At 37.6% G+C, this 11,096-nt stretch overlaps 1 protein-coding gene across 1 annotated transcript in view; it reads left to right on the top strand.

The window, feature by feature from the left end:
• Positions 1-11,096, top strand: part of anapc1 (anaphase promoting complex subunit 1) — a 58,906-nt gene that overhangs the window by 31,012 nt on the left and 16,798 nt on the right. Inside the window, exons 38-45 of the mRNA XM_013910982.1 lie at positions 371-453; positions 1,117-1,195; positions 1,307-1,381; positions 3,142-3,194; positions 3,272-3,425; positions 3,531-3,724; positions 7,517-7,603; positions 8,732-8,849. Coding sequence (XP_013766436.1) covers positions 371-453; positions 1,117-1,195; positions 1,307-1,381; positions 3,142-3,194; positions 3,272-3,425; positions 3,531-3,724; positions 7,517-7,603; positions 8,732-8,849 — 843 coding nt within the window. The remainder of the gene's footprint in view (positions 1-370; positions 454-1,116; positions 1,196-1,306; positions 1,382-3,141; positions 3,195-3,271; positions 3,426-3,530; positions 3,725-7,516; positions 7,604-8,731; positions 8,850-11,096) is intronic.

The raw sequence follows: 11,096 nt of genomic DNA, 5'->3' as shown, positions 1-11,096 counted from the left end.
GTTCTTCATATGTTCAGTCTGTGCTGATGTATTGTTTTTTCCCCACTAATAGGAAAGGATTTGGTAAAAAAATCTTCATGAATTTTATTTTCCATATTCGTATTAGTTGAGGTTTGTTCTCAGTTTATTGTTGTCACATGTGCCAATGTCAAATGTGTAAGAAAACTCTAAAGTAGCACGAGTAAACAATATTGCATTAAATAAACTATCCCAATTGCAAAAGCTAATTGTCATATTTAATTATGTAGGTGTGAAGGGGTTTTGCAGTTGGGACACACCTCTCTTTAGATGAAGTTTGACCAAATAATTTGATGAAACAGTGGTCTGGCTTCTGTGATTAGCTAATTAACCGTACCAATGGTCATTTCAGGAGGGTGACACTATTAATGTAGATGTGACATGTCCAGGCGCTACGCTAGCCCTCGCCATGATCTACCTCAAGACCAACAACAGGTGAGAGAAAAAAGCGTTTTACATTTTTGTCTCCAAAATAAAATAAAAAAGTTTTGATTTGAAAATAGGTTTATTCCATGTCTTGGAAAGGCGACTTAAAGACTTCTGTTTTAGATTTATCTCCTTTCTACTGACCTCCTAAAATTTGTATACAAAGAGTGTAGGCATACTCTTCATGGTGTGACAAAACAATCTAAAAAGAGATACTCTGCTGACAAGTGTTTTATTTTATTAGGAGAAACAGAACTAGATAGAATAAACTGGGAAAAAAACATAAAAATATTACATTAAACATTTACCCCCCCACAAAATGTAATACCGGTGTTATAGAATTAGAAGTAGCAAACTGTTCAAGGGGCACAGAATCTTTCCACCGTAATTACTCTGTAATGCTGGTGGGGTGTTTCTTTAAAATGGCCAAAATGTCCTGTGCTGTGTTCGACTTTCTAACCACTTCTTGCCCACGTGAACCGTAACTGGAGCACCATAGCCTATTTGATGGAAAAAATAGTGACATTACACTACATCAGACTGAGACTCCTCCAGTTTCTAACAGTCTAATGGTCAAGAGGTTCTTTAAAGCTCATCTGCTATCTGTTGTTTGAGAGGGTGCTGAAAGAAGGTATTAACACTCCCTTTTCTCATCATGGTTTCGCCCACTAGGTCGATTGCTGATTGGCTGAAACCTCCAGATACTTTGTTCCTCCTGGACTTCATTAAGCCAGAGTTTCTGCTGCTGAGGGTTAGTGTGGATCTAGCTCTGTGTGTTTCTGTGTGTGATCTTTTTTCCCACCTTTCTATATTTTAATCTGATATACCTGTGTCTCTTCTTCTTTTCTCTCTACCCCTAAAGACTCTGGCCCGGTGTATTATCATGTGGGATGAAATCCTGCCTAATACTATCTGGGTCAAGAGTAACATCCCACAGGTGAGAATAAGCACACCACACACACACACACACACACACACACACACACACATAGGGGAACAAGTGGACATGTTTGGAGCCATGATGCCACACACCCTGCAACAAATCAACAACTTGCAAAGAAAATCCCATTTGTGACGTGTGGTTTTGTGTGGATGGAGGCAGGTTTACCCTTTTTCAGTTAGCTAATTTAGCCAATTCTGGTGGCTTATTTTTTGGAAGATGCACTGATATTGGTTCTTGGTAATTGCTGTAACAGCATAATGACTCTAGCTACATTCTGTTAATAAAAGCATTTCCCCTGGTCTGTAGTTGTACTTTACTGATGCACCCAAAGATGGATGGGTAGTTTACATGAGCAGAAATGGCGTCAGTGGATAAACAAGAAAAAGGCTATTTCTAAAAACAGAAAAGTTATCTGAGCAAAATACAACTTGGAAACATCTTAGAGATGTTTCAACAAACGACTGGGAGAGTAAACATCAAAAAAATGTCCAACGTGTATATGTAAATATAGTTATAGAACAGTGAAAACCTGTGTGGCCGCTAAGCTTGAGAAATGGCAGGAAAATAAGCCGTGTCTGATAACACTGTGAATAATTACAGTGACTTTAAAACAAATAGTCTGCATATTAGCCTTTAACTTCCTATGTCCTTATAGGCTTACAGATAACATAAACTCACATAAATTTGACCAAGGCCAAAATTCTATCTGTAAATCAGCCAAGCCATTTACCTGTAGATGTGGATAGTTTATTGCAGTGTTTGTTGCTTGATATCTTCATGATGAAGAAAATTCAATGTATTGGTCAGCAAAACTGCCAGAAATATTTTCCCCTTGGGAACAGTATCAAATAATTAATTCAGGCTTGTTCTGCCTTTTTATGACAAAAAGGAAAAAATAATCCCATACTTTTAATCTTTAATAACATAAATGTATTCCATTTCATGTTTTTTTTCCCCCTGTCACATAGATAACTAAAAAGACTGTCAGCATGATAGCATTCAACTCAGTTTAGTTTCACTCCCATCTTTTATGTTTTTCTTCTGGTTGTCCACGCCCCCCTGCAATGACTTTATCCCCCAGTAGGGGGGCCCACCCCCACAGTTTAAGAAACACTGCTACAATGTAATTTACACCACTAGATATAAATATGTAAAACTACATTTTTGTGGTTTGTATTTTGAATGGCAATAAATACTAGTAACTAGAACCTTGGCACACTCAAAACGGGTTATTGCCCTTCTAATCAGGTATGAATAGCTGCATTATAGTCAGCACTATACAGAGATTTATGCTTTAATATCTTTTCATTCCTTCCATCCATTTTCTTAAGTTCACCCTGTGCAGTGTCATGTGCTAGCTGGAACCTATGCCAGCTGCAACAGGACCCAGGCAGGGTACATCCTGGACAGCTTGCTGCACAACCAGTAGAGAGAGAGAGAGAGAGACAGGCTAATTTAGAATCACCAGTTAACTTAACCTAGCCCCAGTAACTGCATGTCTTTGGATTATGGGATGAAGCTGGCCACACACAAACATGAGAGAGCAAGCTAACTCTAAACCACTGTCACCTTACTGCCTATGATTTTTCTTTTGCCCTTTCCTCCCTGATGTTTACTTTCTATTTCCATAGTTTTATCATGAGAATTTTGTGAGTTTTCAATTAATTTAGCAAATAAATACTGTCAAAAGTATTATTTCTGAAACCTGACCACTCATGTCTATATTTTGTTTTCAACTTTCATTTTGTTTTCAGATCATGAGAGGGACTTTTGACCCTTCAGAGGACATTAACATGGAGACGATGGCGTAAGTATTGAAGCCAAAAACATCAACTCATGTTATACATTTGAATTCTGCTAATTGATTGTATTTGTTTCTCTTAGCCAAGCCCAAGACTACATTACAGCTGGGGCCTGTTTGGCACTTGGTTTACGGTTTGCTGGCTCTGCCAACTCTGATGCCTTTGACTGCCTTTATAGCTTGGCCAGGACCCACATGACAATCATGTCCTTTGCTGGTACAGCTGCTGTGGGTGCTGTGAGTGTTTTATATTTTTGACTTTGTTAACAGTAAGAAACAATGTTGTGCTACCTCATCTACTTAGTTAAATTATTTTCTCTTTGATTTCTTTTTCTTCCCTAGCACACATTTTACAACCTCCAGACCTGCCTGTCAATGATTCTGCTGGCTATGTCCATGGTGATGTCTGGTACAGGAAACCTGAAGGTCCTGCAGCTTTGTCGTTTCTTCCACAAGCGGACTGGTGGTGAAATGAACTATGGCTTCCACATGGCTCATCACATGGCACTGGGTCTGCTCTTTCTGGGAGGAGGCAGGTGAGATGGGAACAACCAAAATATGGCCATTTTCCCAATCCCATTGAAATTTATTAAAATATATTCCTTATTGCAAGTGAAGAAAACTAGTATAAAACTATAATACATTTGAATTCATATCAATTGTCAATTATCTATTCATAGCTGAAGTGCATTTTCAGGCCAAAAATCAAAAGGCTTTTGTCAAGTTGCTTTGGGGAAAGGGTAGAGCGGCCGGTAAAGCAATTTCTGTAATCACTGAACTTGTGTTTTTACTTGAACATAAAGATCAGGCTGGTTTTCTTGTAGTTAGCCTAACTCTTGGCTAGCGATGGCTTACTCTGTCCTAAATAACTTTTTGATGAGGTGACAAATATTCTAGTCTCTAAATATTAAATATAGGTTTGTTTGTTTTTTTTATTGGCTTTTTTTAAAATCATTTTTGTTTCCAAAAAGCATCAACTAGACCATTTGCTGCATTTTATTTTCAGCTGTAGATGAATACATATTTAGTGTTGTACTGATGATATCTTAACAACGGTGGCTCCAGTATTCAAGATACTGGAGAAACATCTCACACAATGAAACAATGTGGTTCTCTGATGTAGATTTTTCTGAAGAACTGTAAAGCTTGGAAGTACAGTAGTAATAAATATAACAGTAAGAAGAAAAAACTGTACAATATACTCATAGATAAACGCAAATGTTTACATACATAAAATCATTTCAAGACTATACAACAGGCAAGGTACCAACAAGGTGGGCATTGTTTTAAACTTCCACAACAACCTCTAAGGAATCATGCTTCAAAAAATAAATACACGCACGCACGCACGCACGCACGCACGCACACACACACACACACACACACACACACACACACACACACACACACACTCTTTGATGTTGCTCATGCTTCTTGAATGAAGGAAGACACTGAGGTTTGAGTTATATTCTGTATGTAGGCTGTCATATGACACCTGAATTGAACAATTGCATGCATTCATCCATCCATCTATACATGCAAACCCACACCCACCCTGCTTTTTTCTGGGAAAGACCATATGCAACACGTACACATGCACAGCGTGGGTTAGCCACACAAATACAAAAAAGTCTGCTTTGAGTGCTGTGTTCCACATAATGAATGACATTCATGCGCACATGTGCACGCAAACACACACCAAGCTAGGTTCCTCAAACCGCTGACCCTGGTCTGTGTATTTTGAAGAGAAACAACAGCTCCCACTCTTTCATCACATTCTGCAAAAACATCTCTCCACCTACAGCCATAATCAGATGGACCTTTTCATTTCATTCAGGTCACATTTTATTTTAGACCTGCCAGCTGAAAGCCCACACACTGTAAGGACTGCAGGTTTGAATGCTCTGCACGATAGCATATATTTTCATAAGCAGTTTGTCTTGTGTCATTTCAGAGATTGTAGGTCATGCTGGGTAGCAGAGTCATGCTATGTCACTGTCACTTTTCCTGCAGTCTCGCTGTCTGCTCGTATGTCATTTAGTTTCTCTGTTTCCATTGAAAATGTCCTGGTCACATTTGCTCTCCACTTATTTAGCAGTTATCATTACATCATGGCCCTTCTTTTTTTCCTCATTCAATTTCTCACGTATGTTTTTCCCATTTACGTTTGGTCTCTTTATTTGGTGATCCTTTTTGTTCTTTATTTCCCCTTTCCTCAACCTCTCCTTCTTTATTTACTTATTTAATTTCCTCTTCCCATTGGATCTCAATTGAGATAGAGCTTGGTAATTGTCCCCCAGTAGGAAACTGAAGTGACGCAAACTGTGTCTGACACAGCTGGATTTCACATTGAATAATTTTTAAACTGTCACCTCTCTTGTACGAAGACTGTTTGATGTCTGATTGGCCCCATGTGATAACTGGCCAGATATTGTGAGCCAGTGTTCATTTGCCCTACACAGTTCACCCTACAGCACCTTTATTCTGCCTCAGATGTTGTATTTCTAGTAGTAAGAACACTGTCTGCCCATTCTCACTGCTTATGTGAGAATGGGCAGCTCAATCCAGTTCTTCCAACAGTGTACACAGTTTGTGTGAAGAGGGCTTAGATCTGTATTTCAAAGGTGACTGTGGCTTTTCTATCACGAGTTCTTTCTGTTTGCATGAGTTTCAGTTTGTACTAGTTAAGCATGAGCACATAAGATATATTATACTTGTCCCACTGACACTGACTAAAATGCTAGACTCAGAACTAGAGTTAGATTCTGCTACTTGCCCCTATTTTGTTTGGATTTATTTCTTTTTCTTTTTTGTTTTGGCTCAGTCTCCTGGAAGTTCATTCATTTCAACAGAATTTGAAAATGTCAAGCGCACCACAAAAGGAAAGTGACTCAAAAGAACTGATTGTTAGCATTCATCCCTCTTTTAGTCTAAGCAGCAGCCAGGCGCCCAAATGGTAGGACTCTTCAGTCGTGTAATGTTGCTGTTAGTCAGTTTGACTGACTCAGTGCTACAAGCAGAAAAAAAATCTTTATTTGCTTAAAATAGAAAACTGATGATGCTTCACTAAAGCACCTCATTGGACTGAGGTGCTTTTAGTGTAGCGGTATAAAGTAAACAGTATTTTGGTAGAGAGCACTGCAGTGGCTCCCAATTGTTTTAGGATTTTAAGGACATCCTGTTTGTCCTTGTTTTCCCTTTGCCATATGTCATTGTCTGTTTTGAAACCAGAGGTTTGAGTGCAATTATTAGAAGGCTATGGGGGTACAATAAGGGTATTCTGTCTCAAGGAATGTATAAGCAAAAGTTAGAAATTTAGTTTAACAGAAGTGTCGATTTTTCTTACTATGATTGTTTTGTCATTTTTGTGCCCCAAAGCCCAAACTATTTTCACTTTTATCAAGAACTGAGAAGCTGGAAATAGTTTGGTTGTTTTTTTTTGCTTGAAGCATGATTATTGTGTTATCTGTCTACTGTGTACTTGCTGCAGGACTTCTGTAACACCCTCTATGAAACTCTAGGGCATGCTGACCCTGAAGTTTGGAACTACTAGAGTAGAGGAATTAAAAGTATTAAGGAGCCATTAAATGAAGAGCAACATCCTTTATCCCAGTTGAACCTCAGTAACCTTCCAGACACAAGAAGCCTTTATTGTATGACTAATGGGGTCATTTTAATAATGTTGAGTCAAAGTAGATGCTTAACTGCCAGCTATTACGTTTAAGTGGCTCTACTGCAGTCTGAAGGTTTTAACTGGATTACAGTACTCACCTGCTTTAACTAACAGAACACAAAGTTTATGTGGAAGAATGTGTTTTGCTTTTATACACAAGGTTCTTCAAATATATATTTAGATTAAAAAAACAGTGCAAAAGTCTTGAGGAATATCTTATTTCTGAATATTTTGCTATGGATCAGAATTCCATTAATTTTGACAATATCCCCAGAAAAGCTGGCTGAAATTCAGACCATGAAGGAGCCTACAGATAGCTGTAGACACTTTTGTAGCTCTTGCTTGACCTTCGTACAAAATGACAACAATTTGAACCAAACATTTCAAAATTGGATTCCTCACTCCATAAGACCTGCTGCCACTAAGTTGCAGTGTAAGATTACTTGGAAGTCTGGATCATTGGTGACTCAAGACTTATGTACAGTACTCTATTGTTTAAGTTTATTGTTGTCGTTTTTTTTTACAATGGCTTGTGTAATTAAATTCTCCTTACAAACCCATCAGTATGTACTGAACATGTTTTAATGTTTTGTGAAAAGAAAGAACGGTGTATTTGTATTTTTTTTTAGTGATGTTGTTTGACGTCATCTTTCAGGTACACCCTCAGTACCTCCAATTCAGCCATCGCTGCTCTGCTGTGTGCCCTGTATCCACACTTCCCTGCTCACAGCACTGACAACCGGTGAGACTAATACATATGCGCACAATATTAAAATAAGAGTTTAGTTGATAACCTGTGTAAGTACCAAAAAGTAGCAATAGAAACTTATAAGAATATGATTTTTGTGATCATTTCATTAGTGATGGACAGATGATTGCTTGTGTGGCTCTCTCATGTGTTTTTGTACTAGTTGTTGTACAACTTCTATAAAATTTGCACAGTGCTTTACACTAATTTTAGATGTGTTTAGATGTTTCCCACCAAAATATTTTTGGTGTTTTATTCTGAAAAGAAATAAGAAGACGATGCAAGAAATGCATTGAAGCATCTTTCTGTCAGTTTAGCTTAAAATAAGTGCAGTGTGCTTAAAAATATTTGTGGTGCTTGCTTTTGCGTTGGTACTGCACATCCATTCATCTGTGCAAAAACCAGCACTCAAGTTAAATCTTCCCTGATATTGGTTTTCAATCAATTTTATTTCTTGGTGAAGTCTTTCCCATGCTCATTGGCCAGATTTGGTGTAAAAAAAAGAAAGAAAAGAAGATATTCTGGCACTCATTAGCTGATGTGCTTTCGGCATGGTATCCACAAGCTCAGAATCCGTCTCTGCTCTTTGATTGCCAAAAAAGTACTGGACAACCTGCACAAATCCTTCCCCGATGCTGCTGATTCAGGTGGCTTTAGTTTCCTTTTAAATTTATTTTCAACTATCATTTCAGAGACTTAAGACCCAACAAAAACCCCTTCCTTAATTCTGACTTCACTTTTCTTAAATGCTGAAATGCATTGCCGTTTTTGTTGAGTCAGCCTAGTTGTCCAATACTTAGAACATCATAGCTAAAATGGTAGGAAAACTTTTCAAGCACTATACCTCTGCTCCTTTAACCAGTAACGGAGTTGGGAGTGTTAGCCCCAATATGGTGTAGAGATTATGTAACCTTGAAGTGGCGTATGATCTGTAAAATTCAGAATGGCACACCTGCAGTAAAAAAACTAAGCTTGTCTCAATTTTGGAGAATAACAACACAATTCTCTGTCATTCTTTATATTAAAAAAACCCAATATGTTTGTTATGAATGTCTGTCCGTTCATATTAGTAATTAAAAAAACAAAAACAAATGCATATTTGTATTTCTGTGTTTGCTGTAGCTACCACCTGCAGGCCCTTCGGCACCTGGCTGTGCTGGCTGCAGAGCCTCGACTGCTCGTCCCTGTGGATGTGGACTCCCTGAAGCCTTGCTATGCCCTTTTAGAGGTCACTTACAAGGTCAGGTTACAAGAAACATGTACCAACCTAATACCTGTGAATGACCATTAGGTTCATGTTTCAAAATTGAACATAGTTTTTCCTGTCCCAAAGCCACCTTTGAAACCACCTCTCATTCTTTGTCACAGCTCATTGTCACAAACGGCACCGCTGTGCTCTGTGCTCCACTTTTACATTAACACAAAAGCAAATGTACGTTCTGACTCAGATTGTAGAGTGTAGTGCACAATGGTTTCTGTTTGTTTTGAGGTGTTAGAAAAACTTGCCTGTCCACTATACCACTGTGTTCTGCTTTTTTATCAGTGTTAACTGCTCTTAGCTAGTCAACTTCCTCTACAGTTGATTTCATACACTTTCAAACTAAATCGTCTTCATGTCAGTGTAAAATCAGCTACCGTGGTCTCATCTCATTCATATTGGTGCTATTTTAAAAATTTAAGAGCAGCAGTTTTATGCCAGCTTATGAGTAGCTAATATATATATGTATATATTTGCTACTAATTTTGCATTTAACTGATTAGCAATAATTCAGCTGTTCATACAGTTTTCCTTTTTCTGCACATCTGGTTGTTGTACATAAATATATAGTCTTTTCCTATGTTAACTTTAGTTTCCTTTCTGGTATGTAGACATGTATAGTTTTATATGCCACTCATTGTTTTCCTCGTTGTTAGTTTTGATCAAGTATCCTTGATTTTGAAAGACAAAAGATGTGCTTTCAAATTAATCTGTGACAATTTCATTAAATAAAAGCTGGCCTCACTGCCTATGTGCTCTTAGTTAAACATGTTACATGTAAATGGAGGAAAGTCATTGCACTGCACCTTAGTTTTCTCCAAAACTGGTATCCAGCACTGTGTAGGTTTCAGTTTTATATAAGAGAAAGTGAAAATAGCATAACTGCTTAGCAAAACCTCTCTCTAAAGTCTTGAAGGGAAAAAAAGTTTCTAGTATTAAGGGCAACACACACATCCCTAGTTTTAAAACAGAGCAGGAATTGTTTTCTGTTTCAGCAAGTACATTGTTAGAATTTTATGTACGTCACTGTGGCATCATTAGGATGCCACAGTGACGTACATTGGTGCCGTTTCCCAGTATCAATGGTTGTCAACCATTCATGTGTGAAGGTAAATACTTTCCATAGAAATTGCTGGCTTTTTTTATATCTGTAAAAGCAAATATTTGACACTCTTGGGAACAAAGCCAATAGGTAATGGGAATTTACTCAAATAAATGACAGACGACACTGGCATTGTGTAGTTATTGTCATACTTTAAGCAAAACTAGCTATAACATATGATCAAAAATACATCGTCAAAATTGATCGGCAACATAAAAAAATAGTAATCGTAAGAAGAAGAACATTTTCTTTTCTTTTTTTTCTTTTTCTTTTTTACACCAATGTGTAAAATACACACAAAGTATAATCTGGGATTAATTGGGGAGCATTTTTCTCTGCTTTTGGCAATTGCTCATTCCTTCAGAACTTAACTCTCTGCAAATTTAGTCCACAAGCAGACCTTCTTGGAACAGTTGGTCTCAACATGCTTGTGTCTAAAATGAGAGGAAATCAGTTGAGAGGTGTGTCAGGAAAAAGTCTTTACTCATTTTTTTAAAAAAATATATTTTTTTTTTTAAAGAAAAGGGCTACAGAGCAAAACCAGTGACTTTTGAAATGATGCGCTCTGAGCAAGAAAATTGTTTTGTCATAGTAGTACTGTTGTAGAGTGATGAAATGAGGAAGGGAGAAATGACGCAAGATCCTTCTTTGTAACCTCCATGGTGCCTCTAGCATTAGTGAATTTTAGCATGCCCAGCAAATAGTGTCTGCTCCAAAACCTTTTTCAGTTACTTCATATAGTCGTAGTCATTTTCATTAATATTTTATTGAGTCACCTATAATCTTTTCTTTGCTGGTTTCGTAGTTTGACAAACGCTGAGGAAGCCCAAAGAGATGGGAATTTACACATTTCAAAAAAACAACCGCCATATAGAAGCTTCCATTCATCCATTTTTCTTCTTCTAATCCAGTTAAGAGTCATGGAGGGCTGGAGTGTATCCCAGCTGTAACAGGGCAAAAGGTTGCCAGTTTGTTGTAGGGCTAGATAAATTGAATCTAATTTTTATTTGTGTACAGAATCATAACTTTAATCCCTTTGTGTGTCTTTTGCTTTTCATCTTCAACTGTTGCTAAAACTAATTAAACTGTTATTTGTGTTTTAAACTGCAAGAGCTATAAATTCTGCT

This window comes from Pundamilia nyererei, unplaced genomic scaffold, assembly GCF_000239375.1.
Source record: "Pundamilia nyererei isolate P.nyererei 1_Seehausen unplaced genomic scaffold, PunNye1.0 scaffold00054, whole genome shotgun sequence".
Lineage (NCBI taxonomy): Eukaryota > Metazoa > Chordata > Actinopteri > Cichliformes > Cichlidae > Pundamilia > Pundamilia nyererei.
Note: the sequence above shows the minus strand (reverse complement) of the source record. Positions and strands in the feature narration are given on the sequence as shown.